This window comes from Crocodylus siamensis, chromosome 1 (assembly GCF_052110815.1).
Source record: "Crocodylus siamensis isolate JL-2025a chromosome 1, ASM5211081v1, whole genome shotgun sequence".
Taxonomy (NCBI): Eukaryota; Metazoa; Chordata; order Crocodylia; family Crocodylidae; genus Crocodylus; species Crocodylus siamensis.
The window spans coordinates 91,139,221-91,162,779 of NC_143395.1; the positions used below are offsets into that span (position 1 = coordinate 91,139,221).

At 42.7% G+C, this 23,559-nt stretch overlaps 1 protein-coding gene across 5 annotated transcripts in view; it reads right to left on the reverse strand.

Moving 5' to 3' along the window:
- The window catches only part of FYN (FYN proto-oncogene, Src family tyrosine kinase), a 209,501-nt gene that overhangs the window by 29,591 nt on the left and 156,351 nt on the right, over nt 1-23,559 (reverse strand). For 3 of the 5 annotated variants that reach the window (XM_090038091.1, XM_090038100.1, XM_090038081.1), the window contains exons 7-11: nt 20,696-20,845; nt 16,090-16,254; nt 9,455-9,634; nt 7,633-7,709; nt 7,381-7,534 (exon numbers count right to left, since the gene is read on the reverse strand). In XM_090038091.1, the coding sequence (XP_089894217.1) occupies nt 7,381-7,534; nt 7,633-7,709; nt 9,455-9,634; nt 16,090-16,254; nt 20,696-20,845 (726 nt within the window). Of the gene's footprint in view, nt 1-7,380; nt 7,535-7,632; nt 7,710-9,454; nt 9,635-15,500; nt 15,657-16,089; nt 16,255-20,695; nt 20,846-23,559 lie in introns of all 5 variants that reach the window. The other 2 variants (XM_090038110.1, XM_090038119.1) reach the window with 2 other exon arrangements.

A 23,559-nucleotide genomic window follows, 5' to 3' on the forward strand; every position in this document is an offset into this window, starting at 1 on the left:
AACCAGGGGTGGGTGTGGGGGAGGAGGGAGCATCAAGAGGACCAGTTGCACTGCTGCAGTTTCAAGGCTTGCATCTCCTGTTCAGTGCCATAGTGTGGAGTGATGTGTGGCACATAACAGTGCCTAGCTTTGTTCAGAGCAAGTGTACTCAGTGATGGTGAGAGGCTTTTCCTTTGTGCTTTTGTAACACGTTGTCCTTGATTTTAGAGATGTGTTAAAGAGTTGCAGCAACAAAATATTGTATCATGTATAATTCCCTTCTGAGTCCAAGGTGGAGGGTGACTGGCAGTGGCTTGCAAGGGATAAAGGTAAGGCATTGTTCCTACAAGGTATCTTCTAGTGCTTGGAGCTGGAGGCTCACCTGTGGCACTTTTGAAAAGTCTCTCCTGAAGGCACTCCTTTGTGCACTATACATGTATGCACTATACACATGCCCAATATGTAGTATAGTGCATTACACATGTGCACTATATACATGCCTGCTCCCTGCTCCAGTGCATGCTAATTAGCATGCATTGCAGCAGACTCAATTAATTGAGTCTCAGTGTCAGGTGTATTTAGTGTCCCCATGTTCTAAATGGCAGCAGGGGTACTTTAACTAAAGCTCAAACAAGCTTTAATTAAAGTGCCCCGCCACCATTTTGAAGCACAAGATGTTGAATACATGAGACACCTGAGGGTGCTTTAGTTAGAGCAGCTCCCAAGAGCAACTCTAATTAAAGAGCCCCACCCCAGAGCACATGTAAAGATGCCCTATGCTCCCATAGCCCTATGTTGGTCTCTGTCTTTCACAAGCAGAATGCCTCAAGACCTGGCTGTATGGGCATTATTTCCCCATCCCCACTGCAGCTATTGAACTACAAGCCGTAACGGAGCTCACAGTCATTGAAACTCACTGAAACACACTGGTCTCAACAGCTTATTAAGCTTGCTGTGTTTTTGCTGTGAACAAATGACAAAGTCAGATCATCAGATCAAATCTATATTCCTGACAAGTACACTAATAAACCCAGTGGACCACATCCTCAGCAGGTGTCTTTTGCTTTATCTCCACTTAATTCAGTGAATCTATGCAGACTCTCACCAGTGGGGAATGTGACTCAGTGTTTTTTCCTGGAATTGTAGATACCATCTTCATTAAAAACTGACAGGTCTGTAAACTGGCTGTACACAAGCCCATTGCAATCTACAAATATTGGGTCAGGACAGATGGTCTTCCCTCACAGCTCAGGTCTGAACTGATTGCTTTTATCCCCGCTCAGATAGATTTTTGAATCTTTTCTGTGCAAAACCAGCAATTTTAGGTTCACTCTGTTGCTTCCCACATGCCCTTCAAGCACTCAGCTTGGTGGAGGTCATGTAAGAAAGCAAATTTGTAATACATGCATGTCATTATGGCAGACTGCAAGAAGAGAGTCTCAGGAAGGTTACTAGGCCCTCTGAATGTCTGAGCAAAGCTAGATACAGGTATTCAAAATGTCTGAGGTGGAATCCATCTAAGTTATGCAGTTTTCTGTAAGTAGCGTAGTTTAGATCCACAGTGAACAACCTACATTTGCTCTTTGGTGGGGACAAATCTTAGGCCAAGTTCCACCAGTTTTAAAGCAGTCTGTGTGCGCCAAACTTCTGTTCTGTTATGGATATAGGCTGGTTTCCAATCACTTATACTGGTAAAATTGTAATGTCTGTACCTGGCCTAAGACTACAGTTCTCTTCCAAATGAATTTTTTCAGCATGCCCAAGCTAATCTCTCTTTTGCTCCCCATTTGGTTTCATAATGGGCATAAGCAGGACCTGGACTGAGGGGAGCTGAAGTGTGGGGCAGGGAAATTTGGTGACCCCAGTGCAGAACTCCCGGGGGAGTTTATCTTTTATTTTACTTTATTTTTTATTTAAACTTATACACATCAGAAAGTGCTGGAGTCCCTGACACAAAGCGGCTCCATCTCTCTGTGGTACTTGCTGTAATGCAGTTGCTAAAGCTGCTACTGCAAGTAATCAAGGTCATGCGTTACCTTTTGTCAGTAAACACATCTCTAGGGGCATACCTTTTAAAAAATACCAAGACCATAAACCATGGAAACTATTAGGTCAACTACTAGAGAATTTAGTTCAGCAGTGAGCAGCTTGTGGGGCTGGAAAGGCAAAGCCACAAAGATAAAAAAATGCTGAAGCAAGTATGCAACAGGAAACAAGTCTGTTTGGGCAGGCGCTGCTGTGTGGGAGGATCTTTGCCATAGATGTGTGTTGTGAGAACTAGCACAAAACTGCAAACCCAGTGAAATATCACAACGCAAAACAAGCGTCTTCCACCCAGTTTTCATCCTGGGAATTGGGTCATAGATGCTCTTTCCTTCTCTTTATCCTCCTTCACCCCCTTTGCCCTGGGAACCTTCCCTTCAGCTGGATGGGATTTCCTTGGAAAGCCATTAGTGATTTCACCCACAGTTTGTTCTTGAGCAACATGAGTCACTCCCCTCTTCCTCCCTGTTGGCCCAGGGAGCGACTACGAGCAGGAATCCAACTCTGGCTGTTCCATGTTGCAACAGTCTGTTAGGAACAAAGGTCTGATGAGGTGGAAAATCAGGCACACAAAGGATAAAAACCTCCTTGCTTATTTAAAAAAAAGCAACAAACAAAGCTCCACCCAGTTCCTAGAGTAGAGCGAAAAGCATTCAGGGGACAAAAATGATTAAATGATCCCCAAGTTTACAGACGCATACTACAGCTACAAAAATAGCTCTGAGTGGTCTGGAAGGCATCAGAAACGTGCATATTATTTGGTCAGCTTTGGAGTAGCATTACAAGTACTGCCTGCATATGCAACCAAAACATGGACTGCAAAATAAACTCACTAAGTTTTACAAAGGGAATTTTAAATTTGTATCAGCTGCTCTAGCTTATAATAGTAACAGCTCCTCCCCAGCAGCTCTCTGAAGCAGTCAGTCTCCAAAAAATGCCATGTGCTTAGCTAAGACTTTACATAATTTGAACTGGATCAGTGAAATGACAAGAAGTCAGGGTGGGAAGTCTTGTGTAGCAGGCGGCTTAAGGACTCATGATTTACTGGGCTGCAGGAGAAAAAGAGGTCACTGGGAGGCGGAGAGCTTTGGGGCTTGCCTCACAAGGCTGACCCAAGCGGTGCCATTGCGGACCATCAGGGAGGAGTAGAAGAGAGCGTGACCTGTACTCTGAAGGAAAGGCAACACAGTGGCAAGTAGCAAAAACAGAAGGCTAAAGTCTTTAGGATGGGGATCATGTTACCATATTATTCTTTCCTCAGGTATTTCACTTATTCTAAAATCGAGAATTATTTTTGCTAGCAAAGACAGACAGAGGTAGCCAAACATCCACAAGAAGTCCCTGACTTTCATTCAAGGGTATGAGATTGTTCTTAGTTGTACCCTTTAAATCAAATGGGGTGTGACCATCTGTTTCCTTCCTGATGACTGCTGGGAAATAGTGGATGCAGCCTACTAACCACTGCCTATTTATCTTACATAAATCACAAGCAGCCAGGGCTCTTTGCTTAAATCAAAAAGAAAAATAAACGGTCAATAAAATGCTACCACCAGGTTGACAGAGATTCATATTGGACCACGAATCCCACACTCCAAACTGCCGGGGCTTATATCAGCTCCATCTGTTTCCTTTCAGACTATTTACATGGATACAAGAGTGACACTTTTGGGGGCAGTGGGAGGAAATCTCTCCTCCTCCCAGAAGTCAACAGAACCAACAACCTTAGTTCTCTGAAAGAAGAGTGAAGACGAGAGAGTGACCTAAGCCACTTGAATCTTCAGATTTCGCATGGCCCACCACTTCCTTTCTCCAACAGGAACTACTAGTCTGCAGCTCCACTTGCCACATGGGAAAACCCTGCGTTCCCAGCCAGTCTTTTGCTCCTGTCTCACACTTGCCACAGAGGCTGCACCTGCCTAGATAAACAGAGCAATCCGGAGCTGCCTCCCTTTGGAGGATTACAGTGATCGTTCATGGGCTTTTTGGCCATTTGTCTTAAGCCCAGGAGTCTTATTTATACAGGCAGTCCTTGGACTCACAACTCAATTGGTTCCTGAAAACAACTCAGAACCAATTTTCTCATAAGAAACAATGTTATAAATGGGGGGTTGGTTCCCGAACCAAAGCCCAATACTCTATTTTCATTAAAAATACCCCAGAATTTTGTACTTGATCAATTATAGATGAGTAATATAGCTACATTCATGTATTTATATTGTAAATAGCAATCCTATTGATTTGGAAGGACTTCGTTGAGGTGATTTTGCTGGACTTTTTGAAGGGCTCTTGGTTGGACTTTTTGAAGGGTGCATGGCTGGAGTTCTCCTCAGGAGTCTTGGCTGTGGGTTTTTCTGGAGTCTTGTCTGCTTTCTTAAAGAAAGTGTCCAATGCAGTTTGGACAGATGTTCTCCAGGGGGATGAGCGTTGCAGCAAACTTGTTTGCTGGCATGGCATTGCATAGGGCTGCTTCTGTTGCTGGGGTGCAGACTCCCCAGGAGGGTGGGGTGGGAGTGACTCTGGTGCCCCCCCCCCACGTTTGCAGCCAGGGTTTGTCCACCCCTAGTTATACTACTGGGGTTTCCAAGGATTCCTTACACAACAAAAGTTAAACTCTTCTAAGAGATGCAAGGCAGAAACGATATTCAACATCCCAGGATTTCCTACGAATTCTGAGCTCAGAAGAAAATATTGCCAGAGACAGGTCACCTACTTGTCTACTAAAACAAATAACCAGTTGTGTCAAAATATACACTGAGGGCTTTCCAAGAAGAACAGAGAAAGTGTCAGTGAAAAAAAAACATGGAGAGAATCCTTCCCCCCCCACCCCACTGTGGTTTTTTCCTATACTGTCTTATGGGCTAAACGCAGCTGTCTTTTCTCCAGCAAAACTCTCTCTCTTCACACAGGCAAAAGGTAAGCAGGACTGGACCCTGTGTACCAGAATGCACAGCCTCTGCTGTTGCTCTGGAGATGTGCCATAAATCTGACATTTCTGAATGCACCAAGTGACTCTGGCCCTCAAACTCAAATCAATACTAGTTAAACTCTCTGCATTTTGTACTTATCACAGATGCTTTAAGGGCCCAGACAGGACTACTAGGCCCTCCCTGTAAAGGGATCACTCATAACTTTCTCAAATACATCAGAACATTAAGTAAGGAACTGAGGGCAGGCTGCCCACTAATGTGAAATGTAGAATGTGCCATATCTCTGCCGGTAAGCACTGCTGACAGAAATTCATAGGGACACGAATGGTGTGACAGCTTTTGCTCTCACTGAAACACAAACTTTCTGGTTCATTCTGTGACCGCTTGAGTATAACAGAAAATGCTAACTCTTTGTTAAAATACAGCCAGAATCCCAACTAAAACAGGGCCATGTGGTTAAGATCAAATCTCTTAACAGCAAGGAGTAATATGGGCTCTCTGATGGCATAAACTATGGTTTAACAAAAGGCCCATGGGTTATTGCAACTTAAATGCAGATGGAGTGATATTTATTGCTACTTATTGAGCAAGCACTACCACACTGACTGCCAATGAATGAACAACTTTGCATCTTGTGACTTTGCAAACTTGGACTAACATCTGAAAAATGAAACATGACCAGTAAAGGATTACCAAATACAAAGAGTGTGTGTCGTGGCTCAGTCTGAACACACGCACTTTTCTCTCTTAAAAAAGATCGCCATAACTTATCTAAAAGGGTACTGCATAGCAGAGGTGGATCACACCCAGCAATCTGTGTGGCAATGGAAAATGGCTTTCAGATTGGAAAAATAGCAATAGGAAATATTTTTCTCATCAGTGACTGAATACTTGAATAAAGTGGGTTACTCTAAGGCAGGCTGCATATGGGGGATCAGACCCATGTGACACAAATGCTTACATATTTTGGTGTTTGATTGTCATTTTTTTTATCATGGAAAATTCAAAGCTCCCCCTACCCCCTTCACTCACCAGAACGTGGCTCCATCTGTAGCTGTCCTCTCCCCGCTTCTGTTTCTGGCGCCGAGCAGCCCTGATATGCCCGTTCTCTGCCCCTGCCCCTCACTTCTGATACACAGTCCCCTGCTCCCCCAACCCTGCTGATGGCCCTCACTCCTGACTCACAGGCCCCTGGCCCTGTTGGTACCCCTCACTCCCAAGCCACAGCTCCCTGGCCCTGCCAGTGCCCCTCACTCCTGATCCGCTGTCACCCACCCCCAACTCCCCAGTGTGCAAAGAAGGGGGTAGGAGGATGGGGAATAGGGTGAGTGTGTGAGGAAGCAGGGGCACAGATGATGCATTGGGGCTGGGGGGGCGGGGACGTGCCCTCCCAGATTTCCATGTCCATAGTGGGGCTGCAGCTGGGCCGGACCAGCTCTGGGCAGGAGCTCTATGGCCCAGTGGGCAGGACCCAGCGTTGGAGGGAGTGCCATGAAACACAACTAGTAAAAGATTACCAAATACAAAGAGGGGGTGTCATGTCATGGCTGCCAACATGAGGCACGGTAGTGACAGCAGCAGCAGCATGGAGTTGTGGCCCCTGCATGTGTACATACGCACATATACATGGTGCCCCCCGTGTCCCGCTCCTGCCCAGCCCAAAGCAGCCCCTTGCAGGCTGGAGTTTAGCCAGCCTGCAAAGGGAAACCCACTGTTTCTTATGTTTTTCCCCTTTAAAGGAGAAATTCCACATTTTTCCTAAGCAAACGGAAAACCAGGAACCCTGGTCATGATGCATGCCTGCATGTTGCGGGGGCTGTGGGGGGAAAGGGGGAACTTGCACCCATGAAATGCAGAGAGGTTGAAGCATGCAGAGAGGTTGGGGGATGGAGGGATAGTGTCCATGTAGCTGGTGGCCTGTGGCCCAATTTGCATGGCCTGTGTGCAGCCTTGGGGGCTTCAAAGTTGGACAGTTGTGCTCTAAAGTCATTTAGAGGCAAAGGAAAATAAGCATGACGCAGCAATATTTAGTGTATATAGGGAAAAAGACATTGCCTAGGGATTTTTTAGTTATGCCATGTTTAGTTTTATTAGGCTTTCCTGTGAAGATGATATTGGGTGACAACTCTAATGGCACTCTGAGGATACCATTTTCATGCTCACCTAATGCACTGAAACCCTTAAGGGTATAGCAGCCATTATCTTTCCAGTTGAAGAGGGGTCTAAGTTAGGCAGAGGGATTGCAGTTAAGCAGTGACATTTTCCCTCTCTTCAGTGCTCTTTTATCATGCCTCAGAAAGGCTCCCAGCCTCTTCCAGGACTACGAACTAAACGTGGCTAAGCTTGAAGCAATCTATTAATATGCCAGAATATTTTTTTTCCAATTGTTTGAAAAAAACACAGGAAAGAAGATGTTTAGTGTTGTTTCTACCTTGTCTTGCAGTATATTCATTGTCTTCAATCAACCTTGCTAATCCAAAGTCAGCAATCTTGCATATTAGACCATTTCCCACTAGGATATTTGCAGATCGCAGGTCTCTGTGTATATAATTCATTCGTTCAATATAAGCCATTCCTGCAGCAACCTGTTGGAAGCACAACAAACAATAGGCATGAGTTAAAGTCTTATATAAATGTGATGGAAAACATACGTAGCAAAGTGCATACTATGCTGAAGACATACCTGTGCTGCCATGTCCACTAAATTGGGTAATTTCAAGGCTCTTCCTTCCCCGTCTTTTAAGAAATCTAGCAAACTCCCTGCAAATGCAAAGTTAACACTGTAAGGGAACAGTGCTATTAATAGAGACCCAGTTTAAATCTCAATATTTAAAATAGCAATATTTTTGGCTCAACTGCTATAATATAAAATAATTGGAATACTTAAAAAATAGGGCACCTCCCTCCACAAATAAACATTAAATAAAACAATATTCTGATTAAAAGCTGTTATTGTTTCTCTTTATTCTCACATGTGTTTGTGAAAGATTATACAGTAAGCTCTTAGGAAAAGGAATACAGTTGCTTCTAATTTTCCTTAATGTTACTGACAAAATATCTATTTCTAACTTTTGGGGTGTGTGCCAATGTTCTTAGAAACAACATACCTCCTGCTCTCTAAAGACCTGACTGAGCTGAAAGCACTGACACAGATCCAAGCCATGCAAAGCTTGGAAAGTCTCAGATCCTATAGTTCAGCCTATTTCAAGAGAAAAAGTCAGTCTGGAGCCCAACTGGTCCATAGAGCCAGCACTTACATAGGCTGATTTTCCTCAGGGGGTGGAAATCAATAGTCCATCTCCTTTAAGTAATATGTAATAAAACATCACATTAAGCTTTCTGCTTAAAAGAGTGTATTATGGACTTGCTGAAGATGAAGCAGGGATTGAGCAGAGAATGACGGGCTCAAGTAGACCGAAAGAAGAGGGGGAGCTCGCTGCCCAAAGAAGGAGGGGGAGTCATGTGTCTGCTGCTAACCCACAGGTGAGTGCTCCCTACATTTTTTTTAGGGGAGGATCTCTCCCTCCCTGCTGACCCTTAATAAAGGGGTGGGAAGCAGTCTCCTGTGTTTAACATTACTTCAGTAAAGAAACTGATTTAATGAAGAAATGAAGTTCCCTCCCTTGATAAATCTTCAGCCTCAAGACCTGAACCAAAAGATCCAGGCAAAATGAGCCAAAGTAAATGGCTGCTTTCAGAAACGTTTCTAGAACACAGGAAGTTTTCAAGAAGAGCTTATGGTCAGCACTCAGAGACATTCATCACCAAGTGCAAGTTACTCAATGCTTGGATGCCTCTGAGCAGAGAGAGGGAAGGACACCTGCCAGGAAAATAAAAACCAACTCCAAATACACTTCAGAAATGTACTCAAGATTCTGCACTGGAAAGAAATTGCCCTTTCAGGACTTGTGTTTGGTTCATTTACTTTTCCGAAACAACATGTAATTTTTCCTCTACTCTCAACTGTTGAGGCTGAGATTGGAGAACCAGAAAGTTTTTCTTTTCCCATTTTTCTGCATTGTTACCGTAGTTAAGTAGCTAAAACAAAAATGTGTGTGCAAATCATCCATAATATTTAAACAGACTGAAAAATAAGCCAAGCTTTGAGGGCAGTGTGTGTCCTGTTAGGCTCAGCGTTGCCAAAGGAAAACAAAAAAATCTTAGCTTGACAAGTGAATATCATATGCCAGGAAAAGACGGAATTTCCTGAAGCAATGTTTGATACAGTTCCATATCAAAAAATCTGAACATCCTGCTGTTGAAGAAGTAAATATGCCAGTTAACTTATTATACTTAAGCAATACCTAGGCATCCAGTATGTCATGTTGTCCCTGTTTTGTACTATAAGTTTGTATTTTAAAGTTGTAAGGCCCCAATTCAGGTCTGGGTCAATAATTTTTGTCTGTTTATGTCACACACACACACCCACACACACACAAAATTCTTGAACATAACTAAGAAGTCATATTACTAAGGAAAGGCTCATGTAAAATGTGCTACTTTACCTTTACTCATGTACTCTGTGACAATATAGATGGGTTCTTCAGACACCACAGCATAAAGCTGCACTAGCTTGTCATGTTTTAGTTTCTTCATGATTTGAGCTTCCTCTAGGAATGATTCTGGGGACATTGTGCCAGGCTTCAAAGTCTTTATTGCCACTTTAGTATTTCCATTCCATGTACCTATAATCACATAGATTTGGTCAAATAAAACACTCGCTTGTCTGGAAGAGAGAAGAAAACTCACACCCCACTTAAGCATAAGGTAACTTACACAGACACTTCTACCGTATTTACTCATATACCACACGTACCTTCCCCCCCCCATAATCAGTCCTTCCACACTGGGGTTGGCATCTTAAGCGAGGAAGCTAATTTTCTTCTTCACCTCTATTGAGGTGGCATCCAACACAGTACTGCATACACCCATGAAAAACTTTCCAAAAAAGTAGTACAAATATTTGGAACAGTTGTGGAAGAGCTAACACTAGCCTTCCTGCTTCCTGGTATGGGCAAAGAAGCTGGCAGACATCTTTTAGCATAGTCTCTTTAAGAGAAAGCCATCTCTAGGCCACAAGTCTGGAAAAATATTTTTTCTACACTGTGCTGTCCAAAAACAAGGTGTTTGTCTTATTCGGGGGTGTATGGTATATGAGAAAATATGGTACTACTATTATATCTATAATGCCTTTTCATTTTTTATTCCTATTGTTGTAGTCTTCTTCCATCAAAGATGCAATAATTTTTCATCTCGATTATCAGTACAGGGATTCATTTCCCTCTCCTTATATAGAAAAATCTTCCACTGACATCAGAGGAAGTATTGTCTGAGTAAGGAGTCCCTGATGGAGTTCATGATGTTGAAATTAATATTGGTATAGTTTCCTGATTATGAGCTTGCATCAGTGATGTTAAGACAACCTTTGGTTGTCCTGCTTGGTAGAGCAGGACAAAACTAAGAATTTCTGATTCACAGGATTTCAACATTTTGAAATTTTTGTTCCGATTCAGAATAAACCACATATTTTAAAACATCCCACAAAATGGGAATTCTGAATTTTTTGTTTTTTTATTTTGGAAATGCCAATACATAAAATTTCTAAAGTGAGATGTGCTCCCAAGACTGTTAGCGGCTACTGTGTGAAATGATCATAATTCTTGTAAATGTCAAGGTGCACTGAACACTAGTAAAACTAACTCTCGCACTCCAGAAACACAACTAATGTGCCCCTAACTGTTGAGCGGTTGGCATGGCAGGGTTGCCCTGAAGTTGTGATTCCTGAAAGCCCAAACAACCCAGCAGCCCAAGCCAGGGATCTGGCAAGAAACCAGATGACATTTTATCAAATCTGATGCGTCTGTGAAACATATAGAGTTTGCTGAAATGGCATTTTCTGATAAATCTGGAACAGGTCACCCGATTCCTGATCTGTTCCGCTGGTTAGTTTACTAAATCACTGTAGCAGTTAATTACAGCCAGCACTGTCAGAAATGGATATCGACAAAAGCTAGTCTGCTACACAGTGATCATAGTGACCCCTGTATTTATGAGAAGCAGAGATGCAGGGGGGTGGAGGGAAACAAGTGCTTTTTTTCTTTTTTTTTTTCTTCTTTTAAATGCATGAATAGACAGTTCAGGCTTTCCACATTGGTTCTGCACTGAGGACAGACCATGAAAAGGACACTGTGCGATTCCACGCTCACTGTGTCTCAGTGAGTTCATATGAAGTTTAATCTGCTTATAGAGCTGCTGCTGTTTAGTAAAGTGGTAAAACAATACCAAATGATTTGGGTAGTCAGTTGCATTAACTGATATTTGCGTGTGTGCATGTGTGTAGAAAGGGGCAGGGAAGCGAAGCTGAAGGCAGAGGCATAGCAAGAACTTCCAGTGCCTGCGGCAGAGATGGTGGCAGTGGGAGTGTTATGCTGACCACTGGAGAGCAGGGGAGGGGAAACAGACTCCTACCTGCCCCTGCTCTCTGCACTTGGGAGACAGCTGCTACAGCGATAGCTCCCGATGTGGCAGCGTGGGCTTAGGATGCTGCAGTTATGGGACAGGTTTGCTAAACACCGCTGGGTGCAGCAGTCTGGTGATAAGGGCCGCCTCAAGGCTTCTCCTTGTGTCCTGTTCACTCCTCCTACCCCGTCCCCCACCCCCACCCCCTCTCGTATACTCTTTTGGGTGCAGGACTGCATCTCCCACAGCAAAGTCTCCTGGGGGAAGTGAGGGGGTGAGCACAGTGAGTCTCTACTTACTGTGCTCACCCCCTCATCCACACAGGTACACTATGGGGGCACGGGGCTGCGCCCACCTGGCTCCTATTGCCAAGCTGCTCTAGTTGTGGCAAAGACACCTGGCAGGACAGGGCCATCCTAGTGCCCCCTTTAAGTCAGTGCCTGGGGCTGGTGCCCTGGTTGTGCCCCTCTAGTTATGGTACTGGCTAAAAGCCTATATGCTACTTAAATCTTAATTAAGCCTTTAAACTACAGCATAAGTACTGTAGGACTTAAATGGTGCATAAGCCTTGTGCTGACCCTCTGCCGGAGATGAATTTTGCCCATACTGAAGGCTAGGAGGTTCTACCAGCATCAGAACAGCTGCAATGAGCTTAACAAGTAAGGCTTGGTTATTGGCAGTTTGTAAACAGAGAAAACAAAAAGGCTGTTGGGGGAAGGCACATGCTTTGATCACCAGCAACCCTGGCTCAGTGCTGTGGTCTCACAGCTGCCCCTCAGTGACACTGCTAATGTGCCTCAGATAGGGTTAGTGCCAGTGATGTTCAGGCAGGAAAGAAGACAGCTTGATAGTCTCTGTTTGGGAAGAGCTGCCAGAGAAAGGTTTTAACATGTAAACATGAATGCATTTTATATTAGGTCACCAAGAAACAGACAGAACCACACTGTGCCATTTACAGAGAACCACTTTGCTGAACAGCAGCAGCCTTTTAAATGCCACAGACAGGTAAATCAGAGGTGAAAACCTGACCCTGCAGAAGTCAATGGAATTTCTACCACTGACAGAACTGTAGTTAGGTTTCTATATCATGATTTTACAAGATGAATAACATGTTAGCTACTCATTCTCGCTTTCTTGAAAATCCCAGGACTCCTCCTATCAGCATGATCCATGAGCACTCTTTTAGTGCCTATTTTAAAATACGTTTTAAAATTTCTACATGTTTTTAAAATACGAATAGAGGGGTTATTTAACACCCTACATCATTTCATTATTTTTTTTAAGGACACAATGATAATTTCTTCTTGCTATCATTTGGCCTTTTTGTCTGCTGCAGAAACAATCACTATCATTTTCATTGCTGGAATTGTTTTAAGATACATATTTTGTCTATAGGTAGTTGAGATTTATTTAGAGACTATCACTATTGAGTAAGAGCAACATCTACTGAACAGTATTTTGAGAATTTGACTTGCTCTAATTTTTATTCCTTTGTGTATGTCAAATTTTTATTACAGGTCATCTCATTATTACAGCTGCTGTATGCTTTTCTTGATTAGTTTTCCATTTGGTTTAATGCTTTCTTTCTGTTAGCTGCTATGGGCTTTTTATTTCTTGCATTTGTGACAGTTTTAATGTATTTGCTATTATAATTGATTCTAACCACTTAAATGAAAGGTGTTCAGAGCCATCCACTGAGAAGTAGCTTGAGTCCCTGTACATCACTATAAGCCTAAAAATAATAGGAACAAATTCCTGTGGACATTACTGTAAAATAAAGGCAGTTTTCTTTAGAGAATGCCAATGGTATTTTGATATGTTACTTAAAGCATTTAAACAAAGAATCAGATTCACAGGTATGCAATCTGCCTGGCTTGCACTATACAAGTAATGTAAAGCAGCTGCAAAAACTCACTGTAACCAGCTGGTTTATATCACTGGAATAGCACAAAATAACCAGACCAAACAGGGTGCAATTGGCCCATGATTCTTAGGAAAAGAAACTGTCAACAGTGATAATATCTTAACATGCCAAAATATTTTTTACTGATTTTAATATGATGGTGTAACTGTGTGTGTGTATACATGCATTTGATCTGGGATCAGTTTACTTGCAAGTAAACTACTTGCGAGTAAACACTCCCAGGCAACCATCTACAAATGCAGGGGCATGAGAGCAGATTTGCTACTCCTAGCAGCAAACTGCTCACACTTCCTGTGGCCCTGCCATATGCCCCTGCCTCCACCTGGGGGAGCTCTAGGCTCCCCCTGGGTGCTAGCCCAGGGGCTGGCAGGGAGCACTGTACCAGAAAACAGCTGTTTCCTGGCCAGGGCTGGGACATTGCTCCCTGCCCCCTGGAGGCTGCCTGCTGCTAGGGTGGGGGGACAATATCCCTCTGCCCCAGCAGCAGGAAACTCCCAGCCCTGGCTCCCTGATTGGGGCAGGGGATTTGGAAAGAGCTGGGGGTGGTAGGGGGCAGGTCTAAGCCCCCTGCCTCAATCTGCCAGTGGGGTACCTAGCAGAGAGCCCTTGGCTGGGTGGGGATTTGCCTCATGCCTTGAGCACCTTATCAGGGTGGGGGGCTGGGACCTGCCCTTGACTAGGACAGTTCCCAGCCCCATGATTATGGGACTGGGGATCCGTATCTCCCAGCACCAGCTCTGTGGCTGCAGGGCCAGCACTGGGAGATCCTTATCTCTTGGCCCAAACTTGGCAATCGTGGGTCTTGGGCTGGGAAATAAGCATCTCCCAGCACTGTCTTTGTGACTGCAGAGTGGGTGCTGGGAAATAAGGGTCTCTCCCAGCCTGAGCCCTGTGACCATGGAGCTGGCACTGGGATAATAGGATCTCCCAGCCCCACCCCCTTCCCCTATCACGATCTCAAAGTGGGGGGCTTGGAGCTCCCTGCTGCCAGGGCAGGGGGACAGTCTCCTGCCTGGGGTCCGGTGGTGGAGCCTGCCCCAGCAGCAGGCAGCTCTTGGGGGCAGACAGCAATCTCCCTCCCCCGGTGGCTGGCTGACCGGGAGCAGATTTGTTCCTAGTCAGGTGTCTACATGTGCATTACTGCACAATACTTGTGAGTAAATTTGCTACTTGCATTTGCATATCCATACTGCACAGTAAACTATGCTACTTCACAGTAAAATATCTCATGTAGACACACCCACTCAGTGCAAAAATTGATATGCTCCTTATAGAATAGCTCCTGTAGTATAGTTTGGTGATGTTAAGATTAAAATTAAATGTGTATATTTTTAGTCAATATTTTAGAGTGAGTAAAATCTGAAGACCACTGTGGAGGGGATTAGTAAGTAGAATGGAGGGTAACAGAAGCAATCATGGTGGATTTACAACTTGCGAGAATTCACTAGTGTCAATGGGTGGCCCAGCTATTAAGATCATGGCTTTGTTCTCTCAGTCTCTATCTGTACTGGTTTACTCAAGTTTTGCTTGTGGGATATACATTTCATATTACCCTGGCAAAGTGAGTGCTAGGAATGCTATCCTGACAATATTAACTTTCCCATAAAGCAGCTGTTTTTGGGCCTGTTCCTATAAGGACTTCTATGAATAAAGAAAATGACACATTTGTGTTGGCAGGATTGATCATCCCGCTAAAGGTTACATGTTCAGTCAACTTGCTTTACATGTGTGTTTTACAGCACGTACAGACATCCATTCTCTAGGTTATTTTTTCCTGGAGTGGCTATTTTTACTTTGGAAGAAAAAAGCTGAACATCTCTACACTCATGATTCTTCCAAAGAGAGCAGTGACTGTCCTAGGAGAAACTGAACGTCTGTATGAGGACTTATTTTAATGTCCTTACTTAGCTGTATTTGTTATTTAATAACAATTATATAAAGTAAATATAATGCAACAGTAACATATAAAGCAATGACCCCTCATAGTAGTAGGTACAAATGGAAGAAGACATCCCAGCTTTGTCAGTGGGTGGCCTGACTCCATCAGACACAGGTTCTGATTATTCAGACCATTCTGGCTGGTTTAATGATCTCTATTCAAAAGATACAGGTCTTTCAAGATGGCCTTAAAAAGATCCATCCAAAACAAAATATATTCTCTGCCTTACCACGCCATACTTCTGCGAAACACCCCTGACCAAGCTTCTGTTCCAGAAATAATGAATCACGTGCAACTTCCCATGCATCTTTAGCCAATCCGACAGTTTGTGGAGTATGATTCGAAGCAATCACAGTTAAGTTAAAACACAAACCATCAGCTTTCTCTATAGGAGAGGAAATTAATAAAAACATACTTATAATCAAAAAATACGCATGCATCAAAAAAGATGGAAGGTGATTTGTTCTTCAGTGCTGCATATTTGGACACTGAAGATGGGGAGTTTATGCCAGCTTGCTGAAGGACCCTTTGTCTAATTACCAGATTAGAATGTGAGGCCTTGATTTATTATTGAGGCTGGGGTAATTTGTCAAAACTGAAACCTGATGAAAAGAGTAGAAAGGATCAGTTTTCTTTTGCTATAAATTGTATCAGATGTTTGAAATAAAAGAATTTCAGTCAGAAACATGGCATCAAAATAATTTTCCCTAATAATTCTAAGCTTTTATTTTGTTGGCTACATAACAGTTTTAGTTTCACCTTCCACCTTGTAATACCCACATGGGCTGCTATTTTAGAATAATGGTTTCACTCCATACCCATCCATACTTCCCCAAACTGCCCATTTCCCAGTCTCTTGATCAACTGTAGGGATTCTCGTGGAATTTCCCAGACATCTTTGGTTTTGACTGAGAGATCAGTAAGCCTTGGCATTCCTTTATGACAGGGAACTACTAAGCGGCAGCAAAGGCCTGCAGCTCTCTCTGATGGAGCCAAGAAGTGGAGGCGACAGCAAAGAAGAGGAAAGAAAAAAGAGTGTGACACATGGAACAAAAACAGTAAGCATAAAAACAATGCTGCTCACCACAGTTGTTAGTCGCATACCACAAAGCCTCTCAGAAGAGTAGAAACTGAACACTGAAACATTCACTTGAGACAGAACAGGAAATGCTTTTTTCTTTTTACCCTCAAACTGAAAGTGATTGTCAATTGTTCTCTCACTGAGGTGGCTGCACTGTTATAGCAGCCAGGATTTCTATTCTCCTTATGCTGCACTAAAGTACATTCATTAATTGGTGCAGTATAAATCAAGACATTTATTTATTTATTTATTTACCTACTTGTTTATTTAAGAATCACCAGTAACCCATAATCTGGATTATTTATAAACTTCCTGTCAATTACAACTACAAAGACATTTCTTTAAAACTTTCCATGTTTTTTGGAAACTGCAAAATGACAAAAAATTGGCAGGCATTTTTTGGCATATTGTCATGTGAAAGGTTTTTGGCATCCTGTCTGAATTCTGAATGTAGGTGGTTTGCATTGTACTCAGCTCTACACCTCTTTGGTTGGATTATTCTACTTATCCATTGTGAGATTCACAGATGACTGATTAACCACAGACTAGATTGAGGTCAGAATGACTACATAATTTTAGAACTCCCTATCCTACCATTGTTATAATAAATAATAATGTATGAACTAATGAACAGATAAATAGTACTTCACACAGCAGACTCACTGTATGTTCAGAATACTTTTACACTAAATGGAGGCAACAGCACTGGGGCTATTGGTGGAAGACTACTCTTACAATTTAAATCTTAAACCAAGCTTTTCATTCTCACAACATTTCCCTCTAGTCAGGTTTGTGCACCAAAATGACAAGGGAAAGGCTGAATCTACTGAAAAACAGAGCTCTGGTTCCTAAACTGATACGTCCTAGGGCAGTGGGAACTCATTCACTCTCTCTGGGAACCTGAACTGGTTTTCTAGCAGGGGAAACTAGCAGATCTCCAAGGACTATAACGCAGAAAATAGGACTCAGGAAACGAAGACATCTCTCCTGGAAAGGCAAGGATTCAGCTACACAATGAATGTTCTCTAGATAATATTTTGAAATGCTCTCAAAAGTTGGGATGGAAGCAACCTGAAATTTAGGGACATTCTGGTCTTTTGCTTTCTTTTAACTGGAAGAGAATCCATCAGTTCTGGTGCCGACGGAACTAAACGTGTAGGAACAGATCTGACTAACTTGTCTGTGAGTGATGCTCTAAGCCTAATGTTAGAGAAACGTGGAGAGGACTGAAGCTTCCAGTGTACTGTTCCTGAAACGTCTATCAGGCTTCAGGCAATGCTGGATAATAGCTGGTTTTATTTTAATACCTTTAGGCTGGCTTGTTCACTCACAAAAGTCAAGATACTATAATGTAGAGGAGATGAAACACCTTAGCCCTGAGATTCTAGACGAGTGATTCTCAACCAAGATGCTGCATGATGCTGGGCCTTGAGATCCTTTGAAGGGTGTCATGGGGTGCCATGCAATGTTAGCACTGTTAGGTGCGTGAATGTGATTCACAGGATAAACCCAAAGATTTTGAATAGGAATTCATAATGTTAAAATCATTCTGACCTGTAGTGGTTTGAGTTCTTTGTAACAGAAGAATTACTCTGGTATTTTTCTGTAGTCAAAAACCAAGTGAAAACTAAGAGTTGGCATTTTCTGAGGGGTATCTTGCATCTAAAAAAAGGTTGAGAACCACTGTTCTAGACAACATTTGGCTTTGTTTGGCATAAAATCACCTGAAGCATAGATTATAACAACTCTCCCAGGTAGAGAAGCTCATCAGATATAGGAAAACAAAAAGTCAGATATTTAAGAGACATCAGGGCAGGAATATGGCATAAAGAAAACGGTGGTTATACAAGAAAGATCCCACAAAGATTATATCTTAAAATCTATTTTGTGAAAGATTGAACTGTGAATGTTTCAAATAATCTGTTATCATTATAAAAAGGTGAAATAGGGATTATTCTAGCAATGAATTTTTTGTTTTAAAGAGAGCCTGCTGAAAGGCACAGCCATCTTTTAATAGTGAATCTGTTTAGAGTTTCTTAGGTCTTTAAAATGTAGATGCTACATATATAATTTGAAAATAATCTGAGAAGATAACACAAAGCACTTCTGGCTAGAGGAAAAGATGCCATGTTATTACTACACAAGGGAATAATGTGGGAGATCAGAAAGAACACTAGAATCCCCATCTGTACTTTGTTGAACCAGTTAGATATTGGCATTTTAACATTTTATAATGTAGAAAGCATTGCAGGATACACTTCAGTGGGAATATTTGAGCCAGATACTGCACAAAAAATGTGAATTCACATTTTAGGTCAGAACATTTCTGCCTGTCTTAAATAACACATACTTAGGCAGTGCTAAGCAGTATGATCTCTTCTTGCTTTGCTGGCAATGCTCTGCTATAATATAGTAGTACCAACACATAAAAGTTATATTCACCAATTCTGTCTGCTTAAAGATGTAGTTTTGGCAAAAGCCTTTACCTGAACATAGCACTCTCTCTATAAGTTTCTTCACCAGTTTCATACAATATTTATGGTGAAATTAACTGAGGGTACTTTCAATGTTACAGATATATTCTGTTGTTTGTTAGTACTAGTGATCATAGGTCAAATGCAAAGGTTGTGCAATGTGTGAAATGATTATATACTTCTGGACTGAAGTGCATCATGGTAGGATGGTACTCCATTAAGGGTATGTCTACTCTGCAATATGAACCTGCGACTGATATGTGGAGACATACACAAGCTAGCTTTAAACTAGTTAGCCCAGATACTGATAGAACTATGGCTATAGCAGCCTGGGCTCTAGGCATAGTGCAGCCTGGGTTTTTACCCAGTCGCCTAAGCAGACTTGTGTAGTCTATACTGAAGCCCAGGCCACTGCAGCCCTGCTACTATCAATACTCAAATCAAACAACTAGCTTAAAGGTAGTTCAAGATGTCTATGCATGTGCAAGCTGCAGTCACATCTTTATCTTGCAGTGTAAGCCAGCCCTCAGAGTAATTTAGACAAGAATACTGATCACCTTTGTGCCTTGCACCAATTAATGGGTACAGGCCCTTCACAAGAATGAATATCTTGTCATGGCCAAATGCTGCAGTGAATATCAGTGGTTGCAAACTCAGTGAGAGCAGCTGGAGGCATTTATTTTCTCCTCCTCCCACCTCTGTTTGAAAGCATGGTATAATATCAGGGCATGCATTAGAGACTTTCACCCTACCAAGGAGGTGATGTCATAAAGCTGTCCTTATCTAACATTTGTCAGATGCCCCACAAGGAGTTTGGGGTTTCAGTCCAGTTTCCATTGGAGAAAAAGGTAGCTACAGCACAAAATCCTGCCACCACAAGATTAATTAGCAGAGACATGCTCGCAGTTTAGAAAATGGTAGCATAAGGAAAGCTGCCCTGAGGGTATTCACGAGCTACTTGTTCTGTGGCTAAAGGGAGGTTCTGTACATTCAACAGGCGCAACACCAAGGTACGCTTTTCCAAAGGGCTCAGTGCTAACCCAATTCTGCTTCTACTCAGTCAGTAGGATTTTTAACACTTGTTTTCAACAGAAACAGCTTTAGGTCAGTGCTGAGCAGCTGTGAAAACTGTGCCCTTACTGTTTTTTTCCTACAAGAACAGGATAGCATGTCATGGCATTTTGTGCAGCAGTGGCACAAGCTAACCCCAATCAGAAAGTAAAGCAGGTGATGAAATAGGCGTTTACACTACCGATCAGCCCAAACCAAAACATCAGATCAGGACAGTCAGGGTCTCTGGGAGATTCTGAATCCAAATACTTATCTGAATTTTGTTGCTGGCAGTTATGAATCTGAGTTTTGTTGCTAGTCACTATCTCAGGTATGAACTTGGCAACTTGGGCTAGTCTGTAGTTTAAACTCTGGAAGTTACAAAATCCTTCCTTTTGAGAGAACATGATATATCCATTACAAGTACTGAGTATTTAAAAAGTAATGATTGAAATGCAATACACCCAGCAGGAATCATCAGGAAAATTCCACTGCCAGAACCCTCCTGTGCCCCTGTGCAGTAGTTGTGCAGTTCGTAAGGTATGTAGCTTAGATGACTGCACAAAAGCACTTTGGGGATTTTAGGAAGAAAAATCATAAAAAAGATAAGCAAGTTATTTCACTGCCTTTTGTACCATATGAATGGCATAGAAAACCATTGAGAACTGCAGTGGGAAAGGGATAATAAAAATGCATTGCAATGAAGTAGAAGCACAGCTCAAATGACATCTTAAAACACCTTATACAGAAAAGAGCTCAGCAGCAAACATTTTTGTTTTACAATAGCTGACAGTACAGGACATTTGTCTGCAAAGTTACCTGAATAATGCTGAACTAGCTGCTGAAGAGTTTCAAACTGTGCCCTAGTTGTGATATAATATCCACCATTGTCAAGTTTACGAATCTTATAATGTTTGACGTGGTCTCCTTTCATATCATCCCAGTCACGAATGGACAGGGAATAGGCACCTGTTCAAAAGAAGGGAGGCAGGGGGAAATAATGTGTAAGTAGCACTTAGATAATGGAATGTTTTTAAAAGTCAGCTGTTATTAGACAGTAAAGATAGCACCTAGAAAACCAAGTATTTATTGTACTTTAAATAAGAACAGGTAAGTAAAGCACAATTACAGTGAGCAACAATTATAATTTTGGAGGTGGACTCACATTTACACTTTCCTCTGCTCCAGCTGGAGTGAGGGGCTATAGTGTAAATGAGAATTCACACCTTAACATTTACTGTTTAAATTTGTTGAATTTCCTCTCTCATGTAAGTGTCAGGTTACACTGCAAATACTGTGGTTTAGGTAAATGCCAAAATGTGTCAAATGTCAAGATTTTTATGGCATCCACTGGAGATAATGATTTATAACTACACTTTGTCCATAAGAATCCCAAATTGCTTCAGGAACATTAACAATCAATCAATAAACAAGCTTTATATGCAGCAATCTCTTTGATCACTGCTGAAGTACAACCATCTTCGAGAGAAAAAACAAAGCAACATTAACACTTGGCAGGAACACAAACCTATATCAGCTCATTGAACCTCTTGCTCTAAATCCAAGGCGAGGCTCTAATCATTAGATATGGTAGAAGGCAAAGGTACAAACTGGTCCTCTCTTGTACAAAAAGTGAAATGTAATTACAGCATTTCTGAGCAGACGACTAACTTCAAAACTGAAGGAAACCAGTATGAGGCATCTTTATTCAAAGCTTAAAGGAGTAGGTGCCCGGTCATAATTGATTCAAGCTTGTAACAATACCCTATTGTGACAAACCATTATTAAGCTACTTGTCCTCAGTTAGGAGGCAAACACAGAAGGGACCTCTTGGGTTATCACAGACAAATGCTTTATATAAGAATAAACAAAAATAAGTTAGTGAGTTGTCCTTTTCTATAGTTTCAGACAACCCAAAACACCAGAAGCAGTCACTCCAGCCTATGGGGTTGCTGTCAAACAATACTGACTGGCAGGGTATGGAAACTATCTGTACCTTTTAAATTACCTGACAGGTTTAATCATCATTGGCACAACTGTACATGTGCTCGACACCTGCTCCGATATGTTCGAATTAGAGTGTGTCAGAGCGGACTTCATTAATCTAATTAGCACGCTCCAGCAACCTCAGTGTCATGTGTATTCAGTGTGCCCACACTTCAAAATGGCAGTGGGGGTGCTTTAACTGTAGCTCATCAATCGAGCTTTAGTTAAATTGCCCCTCCTGCAATTTTGAAGCACAGGACACTGAATACACGAGACACTACAGGCAGTTTAATTAGAGCAGCTCCTGAGAGCTCCTAAGAGCCGCTTTAATTAATAGCACTACCCCTCGCCCCATCCCGGATCACATGTGAAGATGCCCCGTGGAACTATCTTGAGCGAAACAGCGCTAAAACCAGCTATGCAACCAACTTTCCGCATGGAAAATGTCTCTGCAGGCCTTCTTGGAGACATCTGTTGCAAGGAGTCAGATTTATGAAATTTAAAAATTCCTTTGGTCATATTGGACTGTAACAGGATCCCAGTGAGCTGTTTACCACAGACTTGAGCTCCAGTAAGCAAGACCCTCTAAGCCAGCTTGGAAGAGCTCTCAAATGTCGTTCATCCCTGAATATGAGGAAAAGAGCCAACCTTAAAAAACTGTCAGCATTTATATATTTGATTTTGTTTTATGAGGGAGGGAGATGCGCTAAGAGGAGAGAGAGCTTTCTGTGAGCTTGGAACAAAAATTGAACACTTAGGGGCTTGTTGTTTTGAGGTTTATATGTGTCAGCTCTCCAAGCTGCGAAGTCAGGAACTTCTTTTTTTGGAAGCAAACCAGGGCCACGAACAGGCATTACATTTGTACCAGGAGAAAAGCCTTTCTCCGAGAACAAAGAGAGAGCACATGGCCACTCGAGAGATTTCTTGCAGGACAGAACCGGTTCTTCTGCAAGAAACTAGATCAGATACTTCTAAGACAGTTCTCCCTCATCCCGATCTAACCTGAACAGCTGGACACCTCTCTTGAGAGTGGAAGACAACTGATATCCAACAGTCCCCTGCTCTTCCTTCTTCCCTCCAAGGAGAAAACAAGGACGGAGAGCACTGGTTCCCTGACAGCCTGCCCATGTACCCCTGTCAGAGAGCCCTGTGAGGATGGTGTCCTGAAAAAGTACCCCCCTCCTGCAAATCAGCTGACTGGGGGGAGGGAATTCTCTTATTGGAAATCCTTCCTGGATTGGGTTCCTGCTGTAGGAAAATGGCCTTCCTGTCCCACCACTCATTTGGTTGGCAGGAGGAGTAGCACTCTCCTGAGGCAAGAAGCCTCCTGGAAGGAGTTTCCACTGCGGCACGATGTCCCAGCCTCAGCCTTACTGCTCTGGGTCAGCCCAAAGTACTGCGGGCGGAGGCAGACTACTGTGCTGTGCTGGCAAGCCTCATGTAGCCTTGCTGCCATGGCAGAATGCCCCCACCTCACCTTGGGCTGCTCCAGGCTGACCCAGACTAACGAGAGGTGAGGCAGGCTGCCTTGCCATGGCAGCAAGGCTCCCTAAGTCTAGCTGCAGCAAAGTGTGCCCCCTCTGTTATGGAAGTTATAGTTTAGAGATGCTCCCTAACTTAAAAGATTTTGCAATTAGGGGATGGTGCCTCCTTTAGCTGTTAATTATAGAGAAAGACCAAGAGTCTGGAGAGGGTGC